At 41.1% G+C, this 17,111-nt stretch overlaps 1 protein-coding gene and 1 long non-coding RNA gene across 2 annotated transcripts in view; one reads left to right on the forward strand and one right to left on the reverse strand.

Moving 5' to 3' along the window:
- Positions 1–2,083: 2,083 nt before the first annotated feature.
- Positions 2,084–17,111, reverse strand: part of map3k10 (mitogen-activated protein kinase kinase kinase 10) — a 39,436-nt gene continuing 24,408 nt past the window's right edge. Inside the window, exons 2-11 of the mRNA XM_034700915.1 lie at positions 15,502–15,682; positions 14,840–14,988; positions 11,726–11,901; positions 10,910–11,156; positions 10,227–10,349; positions 10,001–10,139; positions 8,053–8,165; positions 7,677–7,969; positions 5,381–5,915; positions 2,084–5,281 (exon numbers count right to left, since the gene is read on the reverse strand). Of these exons, the coding sequence (XP_034556806.1) occupies positions 4,878–5,281; positions 5,381–5,915; positions 7,677–7,969; positions 8,053–8,165; positions 10,001–10,139; positions 10,227–10,349; positions 10,910–11,156; positions 11,726–11,901; positions 14,840–14,988; positions 15,502–15,682 (2,360 nt within the window). The 3' untranslated portion in view covers positions 2,084–4,877. The remainder of the gene's footprint in view (positions 5,282–5,380; positions 5,916–7,676; positions 7,970–8,052; positions 8,166–10,000; positions 10,140–10,226; positions 10,350–10,909; positions 11,157–11,725; positions 11,902–14,839; positions 14,989–15,501; positions 15,683–17,111) is intronic.
- Positions 11,605–15,744, forward strand: LOC117825208. The gene is made up of 3 exons (XR_004633803.1): positions 11,605–11,942; positions 14,822–15,015; positions 15,481–15,744. It is a non-coding gene; the product is annotated as an uncharacterized LOC117825208 (long non-coding RNA).

Genomic DNA, 17,111 nt, shown 5'->3' on the forward strand with positions numbered 1-17,111 from the left:
CTCTCTCTCTCTCTCTCTCTCTCTCTCTCTCTCTCTCTCTCTCTCTCTCCCTCCCTCTCTCTCTCTCGCTCTCTTCATTTTCAGGCCCATCGTTCCTTTTTTTTTCCTTCTCTTTGTTGCTGCTTTTAATAGCATCACCATGGAAGTGAGGAGAGGTTGCTAGGTAACTGGCTAGCGTCTGGAAAAGGGTGTTTGATTGGCGGTCACACCGACAGACACAACAGTGGAGTGGATTGTTTGTATATTTTGCAGATACGTCTGGACTCATCTTTTACATTCATGTCACCAAATATCAAATGCTGTCTTGTCCTTTTGACAGACTTCTTCACATTCGAACATCTGAATCGTAATCCTTGAATCTGTGTTAGCTGTGTGTTAATCAGGGAGTGCAGCATCAGTGTCTCGTTGTGGTCACTGCAGAGTCAGAGAGCGAGTGTACTGGAGGAATTCATTGCATGGAGAAAAACAGCAGAAGTGGGGATGTTATGACATCATGGGACACAGTGGTGCCACCTTGAGGACTTTCTCTGTCACTGCAGTTGCCTTTGTCTGAAGGTAACATGCATGTTTGTACATAAACATGCACTGTGATCTATTTAGAGCTTTTGAACGTCACATGCGTGTTGTGATTTTTTTTGTAACCCTACACCTCCGATGCTCTACATTTTGAAGTGACATATTGTACTTTAACTCCCCACAGCTGACTTTTATATTAAAACAACAACAACAACAAAAAGGTCATGAAATACCACAAGTAGGTAAAAACATCTCCAGCTTTTTGTCCTTTGACTTTGCTTTAAAGCAGTATCAAGTCTGGGGGCCAACTCTTTATGTTTATTGTTCAAATATGAAAGGTAATGAATACTTTGGAATAATAAAAAAAAAAAATCTAAGCAATATTTGTTGCTGAAAAGTTTTTTGTTTGATTTGATTTATTTTGTATTTCTCTGAAATCAGTCATATAAAAACTCCTATTGTTAATTTTTTATTTTGATTGTTTGGAGGGTTCCGCCCTACTTATATGCTGAGAACTGCTCTAACACATGAATGTATGAAGAGTAGTAAAACCTTGCCCTGCATCAACGAGCTGCAGCTATAAAACTGCTGAATATACACAAATTGAAGAGACTACAGTATTAAAAACTATTAATACAGAGCAAGTTTACTGTTGAATGACTTTTTTGGTAACCTTTACCGAACAGGTTATCCAGTTTAGACAAGGGATCTTATCTTAAAGAAAGACTTAGTCAGCACGGTCAAATGATGTTGTCAGTGTCAATGTATTGCGATTAATCCTGGACATCACGTTTAAAGTTCTGTTATTTCACTCTTCAAATGGGTTTTATATTAACAATGTGAAACAATTCTTACCAGTGTCTTGATTTACAGTAACTGCTCACAACATGCCAATCTGACAGAGTTCGGTCTTCCACATTATTGTCCGACTTGCAGTCAGTTGCCACCTACGTAGCAAGCACTCCTCTGTTAAAAATTCATCCACAGGTTTGTAGTGTCACACACTGCACACTAGCACTCTGAAGGCTTTTGTGATGCAGGTGTCTGCTGACATCAGTCTGATTAGCTGCACTCGTACGCTTAATTGATAGGTGGTAGTTTAAACTTAAGTACCTCTGTGATATTTTCATTTGACACATAGTTTGTTAGACATAAAGTGAATATTACTTTTGACTTTGTAACAGAGCAGGCCAGGAGCGGAGGGAGTTTCTCAAAGTGAAAATGTGCCGTTCAAAAGTGCAGTGGTATCGTTACTTTTCTTTGTAGCGCAGAAGGAAGCAAGAAGACACTGCGGCAGCTTAACTACGGTGAGTCAAAAGGGACAAAAAAGCATGCTATTAAGAAAACGTGTTATTTTTTTAACCTTCATTGCATTGTAATGTGGCAGCCCTAATTGTAACACATTATTTTCACATTCTTGTGTTACAATTTCAACTTAAGTAAAACATCTGGGTACTCGCTTAATCACTGCTTTGATATTATTAAGCGATGAAAACCCATACAACACTTCATGGATTTATTGGATATGGATGATTAAAAGAAACAGATGTACCAACAGCTGAATGAATCATCTTTCTTTGTTTTTGTTTTTTTATTCGTCTCATTCATCACATTTCACACTTTTTCCTCACTGAACCCAGAAATGTCACAGGTTGAGACTGGAGACAACATGGATGTTTTGCTTTCTCAGGTTTTTTCCTTGTTTTTTTTCTCCTGTTATATTAACAAATATATACAGATATCCCAGGAAGAGCATTGTAGTAATAATAGTAATAATAATAATAATTAATCCTTTCCAATAATAACAATAAATTTAATAAATACTCAGTGTTCTTAACCACACGAGGAGAATGAGTTTGGGCTCACTCTTTTATCAACGGGATTGTCATCATCCCATACAAATAACAACACACACACATATTCAGACTCTTACACACACATACATACTCACCGAGAGAAATTTGCACTGTCAAGTAAATACCACTGTCCACTGTGCGAAAATAACTCCGCAGATAAGAGTGGATTTGTCAGCCGTGAATAGAGTCCACAGAGAGGCTGTTCACTTTCACAACATGGCTCCACAAGTGCCACTGACTTTGACCGGTCAGAGGAGAATACAGAGCAACCAAACAGTCCAAGTCCTCCTCAGAGTCCCCTTCTTGTGTGTCCATTTCAGTGGCATAACCGGATCCAAACAGAGTGCTACTGGCTGCTAGAGAGGAATGTTTTCATCCCAAAAATAACTGACGAACAGATGAGATGTGTGCTCTTATTTTTAGAATGAAACAGCATTCACACTTACAACAACATGCACTGAAAAAGCACCAGCACGCAAATAAAAAAAAAAAAAAGAGCCCAGATTTGTTCTTCCACACACGTACGGTAATATGTACACACACCCACACAGAGAGAAACACACCTGGTTTGCCAAGCCAATAGAAAAGGTTTTTGCTAACAGGTCGCTGCGGCAAAGGTGCTAGCAGTGAGAAAATAAACTCTGAGGGTTTGTTTTTCACTGAACAAGGCTGAGAAGAGGACCAGTCCATTAAAAGGCTTTCTCCTGTCTTAGCCTTGAAGGAAAAAAAGGATGAGGACCCATGTGCAGAGACATGACACGTGTAAGGATGAAGGCAGAGGGTTTGTGGGAGATGTTTGTGAACCAGCAGAAGAAACAGCGTGCAAAATAACAAAGACACTCTCTATTACAAATGTCAAATGATCCAGCTCCTCTTGTAATCAGGGAAAGACTCCTGTTATGACGGACTTTTATGTGAAATGTGAATGAACATTTTTTTAAGTGCAAGCAGAAAGCAGTCAAGCAAAAGCACAAGCAGGTGAAATGAACATTTAGCAAAGTCAAAAAGTGGCTTTTTAAGTACTTTGAATGGCTTTTGAGGGTCTTGTAGGAACTACAACCTGGTCATAGGGACACTAGGAAGCAGGTTAGGATGGCTTAATAGGAGGGTTAAGAAGTGCTGGGCCAGGAGCCTTAGTGTGGTGCAGGTTAGAGAGTGCTAGCAGGGAGAAGCTAGCTAAAAGGTTTCACACCTTACTAATAGGGCACATGAGAGCAACAGCTTCAGTTAAGAGCCAAAAACGTGACAAAAAGTAGGATGTTCTGTTTTTAGTGAGTGCACTTTGCTAGGCTCAGACATCAGTAGGCATTGACATAATTCGCATGGCGGCCATTTTCCTTTGGGGTCACACTCAGGACGAGAAGCTCTATCTGTAATGTAATGTTGTACAGCTTTGTCTAGGTTGTAAGTCTGGTGAATGTAGGGTATCTGACCGTGTTATACTTGATTCTAATTAGTAACAGAGTTCTACACATTTCACCTCAGCCTGTTGACACTGTGGCCAAAAATGTTAGTTCCCATCTCAGGGTGGTCAGGCTGCATAACCACCCATTTCCTATACATTATCCCTTACTTGACTGAGCAGCAAATGAAAATACAATTATTACTAATAATTTAGAGGGAAATCATGTCCCATATCAAGACAGACTCAAGAACATATTAGCTAACCCATTAGCTGCTGTCACACAACAGCTAATGTTAGCATCAAGCCACTTAAGGTGCATTTCGACCAAGAGTTCCGGGGTCTTTCAGCCCCCAGAACTTCCTTTCCTGGAACTAAAAGGTTCCTGTGCCCCCATTGTTGTTTGCATTTTGACCGCGGGCTGAAGTCCCAGGTAGATTGTGCAAACCAGGCCAGTGACGTATGGAGAAAATAAATAATATCAAATAATATTTTGAAATCTTAATAAAAAACTAAACTAGTTAAATAGAGATTATCTACCCCTGAACTACATTTAGACCCTGGTTCCTCCGGTTGAAGCGCACATAGTTCAGGGGTAAAGTCCCTTGTTCCAGGGTAAAGTTCCTGCTGTGGAAAAACGCCTTTAGCTACCTTTAGCTAGCAAGTGCCTGAGAGCTAATATAGTCATTTGGTAGCTTTATACACTATGAGAGAGAAGTCTTAAATCCCTAGATAACGTTGTATCAGCTTAGAACTCATTAGTGTTAGTAGATGAGGGAATGCTAGCTAAAAATGTAATCTGCATAGACATTGAATGTTAGCATGGTGTTGAATGTAGCTGTAGATTCATCAAATATGTTGTTTGAAAGGACATTTTTGGCCATATTTCACCTCTGATTTTGACTACTAATTGTCTATATGTCTTACAAACTGAATAAAACAGTGCAACATTTTAACAGGATATAAGCTTCCCCTCCTGAGCATGAGGTCAAAGGACAATGTCTGGAAAATAGTGAATTGTTTTACAGCCCAAGCTCCTCTGTCCTGAATCAGGTTTGAATCCATGAGAAGCAGATTTGAAATTGTTCCCTTGCTGTTTGTCACTATGAGTACTGTTGCCCACATAGTGTGGCAGGCTTCCGCTGTCCACACAGAGGGACAGTTTGGTCCGCGCTCTGGCCCTCCACGTCCATGTCCATTAGGTTTTGTCGTCCGGTGCCGGTGCTGCTGCTGTCCCCAGAACCGAGGGGGCTATCGCAGCTACTTCCAGGAGACGAGCTGAGGGTCCGGGAGAGAGAGCCCAGCTTCCAGGGGTCAGCTCTCATCTTGGCCGGAGTTGGCCGAGGGCGGGGGGCGAATTCAAGAGTCTTAGGTCTCTCTAGGGGGCTGATGAGGCAGAGAGGACGAGGGTCAGGGATAGGTGGAGGTGGGGCTTTGCGCCGCTGTGGAATTGGGAAAATAGTGGAGGGGTCGGGAAGGCGAGGGAAGTCCAGACTGTCTGGTGTTCCTGTAAATTTAAAAGAGGTGGAAAAATGGTTTCAGTCTCAAAGAATACGATTTTTTTAGGATGTGATGAATGTTAGTTTGACATCATACATCACTGTACCTTTGTTTGGAGTCTTGAGGTGTGCTCCAGGGGGAGGAGGCATTGGCATGCTCCCATCTGACGGCGTCCTGTGATGTCCAAGAGTCTGCGCTCTGGGTCGAATCGCCCCGTCTGAAGGGGTCCGTCTGTGACCCCTGTTCATAGCCATGGTTGCAGACACATGGGTGGGCGTCAGCGACTGGTTGGGCTCCTTCTTGAAGCTCTCTGCCCGCAGGTCCAGGAGCGGGTTAAGGGCGGGAGCTGGGGTTGCTACTGGAGTTTTGACCCCCGTCATGGGGGTAAGCGAGTACTCCTCCGGGTCGGAGGGAAGGAGGGACTTAGTGGAGTTACAGTCAGATAGAGAGGAAAGGGAGAGGAGTGTGACAGAAGGGGACGGGTCCATACAGGGGAGGGTGGAGTCGTGATGTCTGGAGAGGGAGAGGGAGAGATTCCTGCTGGGCGGGGAGGTGCTGCGACGGAACCGCCCTGTTCGCTGGAAGATACCCTCCTTCTTCTTCCGCTGCTCTTCTTTGAGATCCTGCTCATCCTGAAGCACCTGAATGCAACGATGGCAGGAGTTAAAAAACACTCAAAAATATAATACTTTCCTGACTAAACAATCACTTCTTCATCATTTGAATCACACTCTGTATCTTCTTTGGTAAAACCCTCCTTAGCTTTGATAACAGACAGAAACCCTGGATACACAGAATCAAGGAGGAGCTGGAAAGCATCCATGCAGACCTCCGTCCTTGCTGACTCAACAGCAGCCCTCATTTCCTGCTGATAATTTGGCAGCTTGATCATCCTGTTTCATCGCATCCCAAAGGTGATGTATCAGTCTCAGATCTGGAGTCTGAGCAGGTGATCTGAGTCACATCACTGTTACTGTAAGGTTTGATCGAATACTTTTGTCTATCGGGCTGTAGCTACATAAAACAAGTGAGCAAAGGAGCAATATAAAAACAGAAAAAAGGAACACAAAAATTAAACGTTAACAACAACATTAACATTAAACATTAACAACTTAATATCCAGTATGGGATATCTTGATTGCAGAGAAGCTTGTAAAATAAAAAGACCCACTGAGCAACAACGGAGAGGGTTTTAACAACTGCTGCAGTAAGACAGAGTTGTTATGGGGGATAAAATCAAAACAGTGTAACATATACAACCTAAAATACAAATCAAGTTAAATAAAAAGCTGTAGTGTGAGAGTGACTTATCAAATATAAAATATGTTGTTTTAACTTGAAATGTTGTCATTCTGAGTTTTACAATCCATTTTCTGTCCAGCTGTTGATCAGCTGGGGAGCAGTAAGACAATTGTATTTAATAAAAGATTCCCTCTGATCATCAAGCTACTTAAAATCTAGAATAGAATTTAAAATTCTTCTTTTAACCTACAAAGCCCTTAAAAATCAGGCACCCTCGTATCTTAAAGATCTCATAGTTCCCTATTACCCCTCTAGAGCTCTGCGCTCCCAACATGCAGGCTTGCTAGTTGTACCTGAAATCTCTAAAAGTAGTATGGGAGGTAGAACCTTCAGTTATCAGGCCCCTCTCCTTTGGAATCATCTACCAGTCAGGGTTCGGGAGGTAGACACCCTCTCCACTTTTAAGAGTAGGGATAAAACTTTCCTTTTTGATAAAGCTTATAGTTAGAGCTGGATCAGACCTGGACCAGCTTTTGTTATGCTGCTATCAGCCTAGACTGCCGGGGGAACTGGTGCATCCTCCTGCTGCGGACGTTCTGGACTCCAGCTGATACGGACGTACTGGACTCCAGCAGTAACAGCTTCTACTACTCGTCTCACCATTATCACCTCTCTCTCTTACTCCCCTCTATCCCTCGTTCAAGACCCAACTCGGTCGAGGCATGATGGCTGTCTAACATGAGTCTGGTTCTGCCTGAGGTTTCTGCCTGTTAAAAGGAAGTTTTTCCTCACCACTGTAACTAGCTAAATACTGCGATGTGCAATGCTCATGATGGATTAAGGTGGGGTCAGACTGAGTCTTACTCTGTCCTGAAGTTGGGTCTCTGTTCATAATTTGACGTAGAGTGGTCTAGACCTCCTATGTTTGTAAAAGCGTCTTGAGATAACGTTTAAATTTAGTCAATGGCTATGTTTCACTGTCATAATTAGGTTTGAAAATAAATGTGTGAACAATTGCTACACTGTGAATTAAGTAGTATTTTCATGGGAGGTATATTGTGGACATGCAGAAAGCAGTACTGACCTGTAAAGAATATTTTTTATCTTTTGCAAGATTAAAGGTCAAGTTTTCTTTCTCTGTGATGTTTTTTTCTTCTCACCTGTAGTTTTCCGAACTGCAGCAGGTCTTGTCCGAGGCCGACAGACGCGAGTAGAGAGGCACAACCAAGCAGAAACATGTCGCTCTTCTTCCTCTGGCTGCTGCGGCGGAGCGAGTCCTGGTAGCTTGCCCCTGACCCCACGCTGCTGGGCCCCTGACAGGATCCACCCACAGCAGGTAACGTGTTTGTGCCCAGGCTGCTCCACAGAGACCCAGAGTCATCCACTGCTCCATTACTGCTGGTCTCTGAGGGCTGCAGGGACCCTGGGGACTCCTCAAACTCACAGTACTCCTCTGTATGAAGGAGATTTTGTGGGTTAAGCTGAAGGTGTCATCAGTAACTTGATACAAGTATTCTAAAAGGAAAGAGAACTCACCCATTTCATTGAGGCTGGAGAAGCCAGCTGTCATAGGCGCATGTTTAGGGGACTTTCCCAGATTTGGTGCACTGGACGACCAAACTTTGCACCCTTCACCCAGCGATTTCAGCCTGCAAACACACACACAAAAAATAAATTAAGTAACAGAGTGCTACAATGATGTTTTCAGACTGACAGAAATAAGGATCCAGAAAGTTCATGTCACACAAGGACAACTATCAAACACAACATGGATTGTTTTTCCACCACATTTTCCACAGATATTTGCTCTGCTTCTCGCCGGTTCACACTCTGTAATGAGAAATTGATTGAAAGGGTTTTGTTTCTCTATTTTGAGGGGGAGTAACAATCTGTCCAGAAATAAATGAGAAAAGGTTGCTCTTCGCTCGCCTGTGATAACTGTGATAACCCACTCCGTCTCACTGTGAGGGAACAGACAACACACCAACCATCCAATTTTAGCCTCTTCATTTCTATGAGGAACATTGAGTTGATATATCTTAGCTTCCAGAAAACACTGTTAGAAATGATTTAGGTCTCTTCATTTGGAGTTGGAACATTATTATGTTTCTGCTATATTAATTTGTGTATGTCTGTTGGGTTTAATCTAAAAGTTAGGAAGTGTTTCGCTAAGTTACATGCACATCTATTCAGCTACACTTAAAAAAAAGAAGCAACATTTGACTTTTATTCAAATAGGATTATGAGTTACTGAACAAATCAAAGCTTTTCCAATCCAAAACATTCAGAGAGCTTATACAATGTTTTTCTTTGTTACAGACTGAACTACAAAACAGTGTGTACAAGTTGAAATAATTTCTCTCTTAATATGGAATCACAAGAAACCTGTGTTGTTACTATTTTTTGTCCTTTTCTTGGATGCACATTCATGGTTCAAGCTTCTTTAAAGTGAGTTTGTTTTTATATACAATATATATTTATTTTTTCATTTCATAAACTTGAACTGTTGCTTCAATAAACAATAATTTAATAATGTAAACTTTGACATTCTGATATATATAGGGGACATTTTCATGCAAACTTTAACTTAACCCTCCTATTATGTTTGTTTCTCTGGAACAGCAATAATGTTCCTGGGTCAATTTGACCCGGTGCATATTCAATTATCCAAAAGTTTTCAAAATCCCAAAAAATCCCAATACATTTTCTTAAATCTAATTTTTAACTCCATTACTAACCATTTAAATCAAGATTTATTCCATTGGTGTTCTTTAATTCTCACAGATCATGGTTCAATGAAGATAACTCACTTGTTTTTCATTCAAATTAATGTTAAAACTTATTTAAATGTACATTGGAAAGCCCTAAATATAAATACAATAGTTTTACATGACGTAGACACCTCTTCTGTCACATGCTGCCCAGATTTTTATGCTGCATTTAGCTGGTTTGGAAGGCATGCATTGCCTAAAACAGATTTTAAAAAAGGTAAATTTGACCCACAACCTAACAGGAGGGTTAAATAGAATTGACACACAGGACGTTTACTTATGATTGAACTATGTTACAGCAAAATATTAGTGGTTCTGTAATGGCTCTGAATGCTTCTCATCAAACTCTGATGCTGTAAAAAATTACCTTTATACTGTAACAACCATACATTTTTGCTGCTGGGGTTTTCTCAATTTTATAATGAATCATTTCAATGTCAGCCAATGGGGCTACTACAAAGGACACAATAATTAATCTGAAGCCACACTACTGTAGTCCCAACCCACCTTTGTAGTAGCCCCATTCTGTTTCATAATGACTTTGAGGAAGGCCACAACCAAAAATACGTCGGTCTAAGAATAAAGTTGTTCTTTTTACTACAAGTGTTGCTGGAGTTTTTACCCTTTAAGTAATCAAAATCATCTCAGCCATGAAGTCTTTGTGTAATACTTGTTTAGCATTAATAACTGGGTGTAAAAAACAGTAGCCGTACTTTTCCTCCCCTCCCACTCTCTCCTTCTGGTGGGTGGAGCTTGGTCCCCAGGTGCGTCCCTTCTTCTTGTTGGCCGTCAAGTCTTCTTTCTTACACACGGCGCTGCGACCCCACGTCTTACTGCCGTCACTCGGCGTCACTGAGAGACAGAGAAAGACACACATTAGATTCCTTTATACCTATTAGACATGACGCTCTCTGAATACTCTGGACAGTTTTCACTTACGTCTGATGGCTCTGAGTCGGGGTATGACACCCGGGCTGGCAGGAGGGGTGGTGCTCTCGCTGCCCTGAGTCTTCCTCTTGTCCACGCTGGGAGATGCCTGAACTGTGATCTTATGCTCAAAGCCTGCAGGGGAGAGGAATGGAAGATATTTCAAAATGATTTATCATTTCAATAAATTCTAAATTGAGAATAAATGCAGAGTATGGAGAAAACGATGTACTTAAATATAAATCCTGTTAAAAAGAATCACACAGAGACGCTCTTGTGGTCTCGGGGTTTCAGTTTATACGTTAGTGATTTGTTTTTAGCTCTTTATCTTTTTGTTTAAAAGAAGACAATTCCTTCAAAAGACACAAAAGTGTCGCTACAGTTTTCTTGATTTTATTATGCATTGGATGACAGAGAAAGATTTTCCTGGACATGTGCAACTTGTGAAATTTTAGTTTGTGTAAGGATGTTGCTGAGTCAATGTTTGTCACTCAAGTGATGGAGAACATTTATCATTTTGTTTCATTTTCATTTCTCAAGTAAGAACACCAGACACTTTTTCTTATTTATCCAGAAAAAATTTACAAGTCTTTATCATTGACCTCTCTGATATGGCGATATTCCCAACCTCAACCACTTTGTGAGAATAAATTTAAAACTAAGAGCTTATTTTTTGCAGTTCTTCCTTCACCCACCAGATGGCAGACTGATGCAGTTGCTGTCTCGTCCGAGCTTCATCAGGCGGCTCTTCTTAAAGTGGCCCTTCCTCTTCTTCACGCTGGGTTTCTCCTGGTACACCTGGTGGATGATGATGTTCAACTCTCGCTCCACGATGTCAATCTCTCTCTCCGCCAGCTCCTGCTCTCGCCTCCTCAGCTGCTCCTCCTGCTCCCTCTGCTCCTCTGCAGCTCGAGCCAACGCCTCCTCCCATGATCTCAGCTCCTACAGAGAGAGAGAAAGAAGAGAATGAGGAGAGGAAGTGAAAGGAGAAGTAACAAAGGAAAGGAGAAAATAGAGGAAAACAGGGTTAGTAAAAACGGAGAAAAGAACAAAAAGGAGTGAAGAAGATCAAAAGGAAAAGATGATATGAAGAGGGAAGAATTAAACAAAGAGTAGAAGAAGAGCAGAGGAATAAGATGAGAGTAAGAGTGTGAGGAAAGGAAATGAGGATGAGTAGAGGGGAAAGGAAGGGAGTGAGGATGTTGAGAATATGAAGAGGAAATGAGGAGGGGGAGGAAGAGAAGAGGAACACGATGAGGGGAAGAAGAGGGGGAGAGGAGAGGGAGAGGTCATTAGCACAACAGCACCTCCTCTCACACCTCCTCTGGCAGCAGCCTTGTTGCTAAGATAATGTTGCTAAGGTAATCTTGATATGCAGAAACACCTCATAAAAAAGTGAAGTGATGAGATTCCTCACACCTTCAACATGAAATATTCCTCTTCTGATCGAAGGCACAACTTATAACCTACATATCAAAACAAAGTGTCTTAGTTCTTATCAGATTTCTAACCTTCTCTTTGGCTCGCAACTCATCAAACATCTGCTGGATCTCCAGCCTCCAGTCCTCCTGCAACGAGTGGAAAGACTCCAGAGGCATCTGAAACATAGCAGACTGCTCGATGGCCAGCAGTCTCCTCAGGATGCTGGTGAAGGAAGGTCTGCTGTGCGGGTTTGAGCTCCAGCACTCTGATGAGAAACAAGAGGAAAACAAACAAGTTCATTCTGCGGTTAGTGTCACAAATTGAGTACAGCGTAAGTTCAGGCAGGGCACCAAGTCAAGCAAGGCCCACCAGAACATCAGCTTCTCTTAACACCAGCCTCTATCAGCTGACAGCTCGGCTGATTACATCTATCCAATTGGCAGATATCAAACTGTGCGATCTATTTAAATTGCCTTAGTATGCCTTCTCTACCCCAGGGGTCTTTGCTGCTGATTTTACCAGGGTCATATGTATTGTCACTGATGCCCCCCTGTGTTCTGTACTCCGGTAGTCTTTTCTGCTGCTGCTCTCCCTGCCTTGACTTTTCATGTACACACATGAGAGAGAGAGGTGGTGTGCTCTCCCAACCTCAGGCTTTGGCATTCCACGCAGGCACATGGAAAGGCAGGGAGCTCCCAGAACAGAGCAATACTGCCAAATTTCACTTATTGTTTGCAAATAATTCATATTGTGATGAGTGGTTCTGACTGAAATGTTTTTAAAGCTCTGATTGGGTGTTTTGCACATTCAATTACAAACAAACTTGTTAATTCAGTTGATATTTTTTGTCTTTTTTCGTGATATTCTTCTAAAATTGACTTAGCCGTACCTCCTTAAATGATGTCAGTCAGTGATAATTTATAAACTACTTTTATTATTTTACCAAAGATCTGGTCCAGTCTGCATCCACAGCAAACAGTGACCAGAATAAAAATAATTTTAGTTGACATGATTTTCTTGACAACAGTTATGACACCTCTTTCTGTTCCCTCTCTATCCTCTCTGTCCTATGTAGTTCAACATTTCATCCATCTCTTAAAAAACTGATAAGGCTTCAAAAAGAGGCCTCAGACATGTAGTTTCAGTTAAAGACTGCTCATTATTTTTCTGTAGTTTGATGATCAAATAATTCATCTGATGGGGACTATTTTCAGCAGAACACCCGAGCACATTTAGTGCTCTAGTGAATATTAACAGCAGCAGGGCGCTCTGTGTGGGATTTACTCTAAGTACACAGTGTGACTCACTGACATGTTTTTAATACTCCTCTGAAAAGTTTTCTCTCCTGCTGAGAGGACAAAGATAAAGTTACAGTGACACTGTTGTACTGTACTTGTGATACAGTTAAGATAGTGCAGAATTAACCACACTTTGAAACCACTGAATATCACATTACAGTTAAGAGACAGAGCAGCATACTTAAACTGTACTTTACCTTACTGAAGTACCAAGTTAGTAGTATGTGAACTGAGGCGACTCATCACACTGTTTAAACCTAATTGTACTTCCTATCCTTGAAAACGTAACATTATATCAAGAAGACACAATTCAAATCATAAATTATACACATTTTAAAAAACACAGTAAAACTATATTGTGTTATCAACATAATGACAACTGAAGCACCAATTTTTGGTCTTGGCATTTTTTCATCCCTGGCAGTAAAGAAGGTAACATGAGACATGGAAGCGAGCAGGATGGGACAGCATATGGCGACCACCATGAGCCAAACCCTGAGTGACAGTGTTGCAGAAACACGGTGAACACCTACTGCAATCTGCTGAACCACACACCCCTCACTGCTATCCCTCCTAACATGAAACCACAGACTCAAACGTCTGCTGAGAAAAGCATCAAGAAAGGCAGAGTTAAGTGTAACCAGAGAGCTGTCTCACAGTCTCCAGCAGGTAACATCTATTTATTATTAGGTAACCTCAAATTAGCATAAAGAGTGAGTGGATAAAGTTGGAGCGAGAGGAGATGAAAGTGAGACGATGACAGGAGTAAACAGAGAGAGGAGAGCGGCGAGGAGGGATGAAAAAGGAGAGATTAGTGGATGAACATGGATAAGATGAAGAGGAGGAACGAGCTTTGGGAGCAGAGTGGGAGGGAAGTGGATGGAGTTGAGTGAAGTTTGCCTGACAGTTAAGAAACCGCTCCTTTCGTTTTACTAGACGCAAAAACCTGGTCTGCAGCTTACTCCTCGTTACAGGAAGAAGCTTTAGAGTAAAGAAATAAAAAATAAAAAGACAGGTGTGTGTTCAAACAGAGTCGACCTGAACTGTGAAACAAGAGCTCTTTAATACCCTACCACTGTTCACAGCGAGCTGCTGGATTATTTGCAAGGTGAAAAGGAGAAATCCGGCCCCGGGGAGCTCAGGCAAAAGGCTGCACGAGGATGTAAAAAAGCAAGTTAATAAAGACATTCACACGCTCTTCATATTTTTTTTTAACTCTTAATATGCAGATGTCAAAAAGGTTTAAAATCTTTGCCTTCAACCTCAAAAAATAAAAGTACAGGTTTGATTTTGGTTGTGTGAATGTGAAAGCAAAATGGGATACAATTGCAGCAGCACCAAGACTGCAAAGTGGTCATGCCATATGCCGGACCCCTCAGTGGTGTGCCATCAGTGAGCCACATTTTTTTTCTTTATAGACAACATAAATACAATATAAAGATGTAAACAAATGAAAGCATAGTATGTTTCTCTTGTCTGTCTTGATAGTTTAGCCTTAACCACTTACAGAAATCAATAGCAAATGGAGTATAATCCCACATTATAGAAACCTTTGCTCTGAGGAAATACTTCAAATGGCTAACCTGTTTCCATCAACATGGAGTCGGACAATTTTTCTGGCATACTTAATAATGGTATAGATGTTGCATGTAATGATGTAATCTGGGATCACATTGTATCTGTCGATTACTCTGAATGGCTTTGGCAGCTGGAAGAACATTCTAGTTAAGTACCAAGTCAATCAATCATACTTTTGATACACATGAAAACGACTTAGAGAAAAGTGTACATTCCTTTATTTACACGCTATATTGTAATTATAAATGTATGCGGCACACTGGTTGACTTCTCATTCTTTGATTTAATATTGACTTGATAATATTTCAGGTGTCCTCGGCTGCTCACCTGCCAGCAGCTGAGCAAAAGGTTCAGGGCACGTTGACGGGATGGGAAGAGTCAGCTTGTTCATGGCCACACCATAAGCCACTGCCAGAGCGTCTATCTCCCTGTAGGGAACCTCGCCTGTCAGCAGCTCCCACAGTAACACACCGAAACTGTGACAGAGAGAGATGAGAGAGAAGGTAAATGATGTGTTTTATTTCTAATAACTTAAAGACGATGATAATTTGAAAAAAAAACTCAGGTACTTGTGCTGTAATGAAAAGGGTTAGAGCTCATTGAAGACACGCTCTTATACCAGTGTTCTCTACTGATGAGTTACCTACCACATGGCCCCGACTGTCCCTGACAGCCCAGACATGAAGATAGATGAGGATAGATGTGCAGCGAAAGCCAGTCCATCACTGAGGTTATCGAGGGGGCACTCCCAATCACTTGTGTTTTGTTAACAGTTAGCATCTGTCATGCTACTTTACACTCTTTACTTACAATATTAGGAATAATATAGGAACATTTATTCTTTATTTGTCTACTTACACATAAATCCATTAGTAATACTGATCCAACTCTTTTATATCTTCTACAGAACAGAATAACAGTCATGTGTGTGATGTTTGTCACTGTGTAAATCATGTGAGCAACTTAAGACTCTGAGACAGATGCTGTACCTCCACACGTCGCTGCTCTTGGAGAAGAGGGAGAGCTTGATGACCTCCGGGGCCATCCAGGCGTACGTCCCTGCCGCACTCATCTTTGTCGTCTGGTGCCATTCTCTGGCCAAACCGAAGTCTGTGATCTTCAGGATTTTCCCCCACAAGTCGTCCCGCTCCACTGGCTCCAAGATGAGAACTAAGGAGGAAGACAGAGACAAAGATCAGTGTTAAAATATAACTGAGGTGCAAAAGACAGGAAATATCAGACAGCAAAACAACTCTTTGACTTTCAGATTTGTGAATGCTCCTGTAAAAGGAGGTGGAATAACACACAACAGCAAAAAGCTCATCCAGTCATAAGTTATTACAGTTAAAACCCTGTTTTCTAAAGCTAATGAGAGAAAATTAACTGGTGGCAATGTCTTAAGTAGGAATATTCAGTTTTTTCTTTACTAGTCAGGATAATAAATACAAGTTTGAGAGGGTTGGACAATGAGCTGAGTGAAAGCAGGCCCTTTGAAGACAACTTCTTAAAAATGATATCAATTATTTATTAATTTATGGAAAAATAATCTGCAATTACTCCACTATACAAACACATTTTTAAAAACATGTCAAAAATATAAAAGGCTGGTAAATAAGCGTAATATTATCAGATTTAAGATACATTTTTACACTTTTATTTTCAACATTCAGCAGCTTTTTTGTTGTTGTTGTTGTTGTTGTTTTAGTCCAGTTTCTACTCCAGTGTTTTTTCATTTTGTTTTAATGCTGGAAGTATTTAAAACTGTAAATGTCCACATATAAAACAAGAGTTAAATGGTGTTCATGTTCTATAACATGCTCATGTTTACATTTGAGGTGTGGTCAGAGCACTCTGCTCTTCAGGTTCTTGCTTTAGGACAACATACCAGCTGTGGTCAAGCAGTCAGCTGTGTGTGATGTGTTTACTTTCATTACAGAAATCTGGGCTCTTTAATGTCGATAGTCTCTCCTTTACAGTATTCTTGTAAATGTTAGCGCTTCAATCCTGATCATCTGTGTTTCTCTGTATGACTTCCTCCTTCATTTCCGCGTGAGAGCTGGTTATGGAAATGTTTGGAGTGTACACAGTTCACAGGCAGGTGGAGGTTGCTTTCTCTCTCTCTCTCTTCTCCCCCTCTCTCTCTCTCTCTCTCTCTCTCTCTCCCTCTCCCTCTCACTCACTTATCTACAGGCGTATGCAAAGAGAGGTGGAGAGAGACAGGCAACGCACACACAGCGGCGTCTTTGTTTACACACACACACGCACACGAACACTCAACCTTTCACGTGATACAGGTGTGCCTCTCTGTTTTCTGCTCTGTCCACATTCTCACGAGGAGACCAGTTTCACTGAGAAAGAATTGATCACATACCGGTCTGCACATCACAGTCAGAGAAGTATTCATAACATTTTTTTTTTTGGTAAAAGCAACCTCACTAAAGTGTAAATATTCTCTGTTAAAATATAAAAGCAATGCATTTACAATTTTCCCAATAAGCGTAACTTAACATTGAAAAACTTGATATTATTTATGATGTGCTCTCATGAGAGCAATAAATATAAATGTGTCAGCTAATTCATTCATGAATTACATTGCTGT

This window comes from Notolabrus celidotus, chromosome 14 (genome assembly GCF_009762535.1).
Source record: "Notolabrus celidotus isolate fNotCel1 chromosome 14, fNotCel1.pri, whole genome shotgun sequence".
NCBI lineage: Eukaryota > Metazoa > Chordata > Actinopteri > Labriformes > Labridae > Notolabrus > Notolabrus celidotus.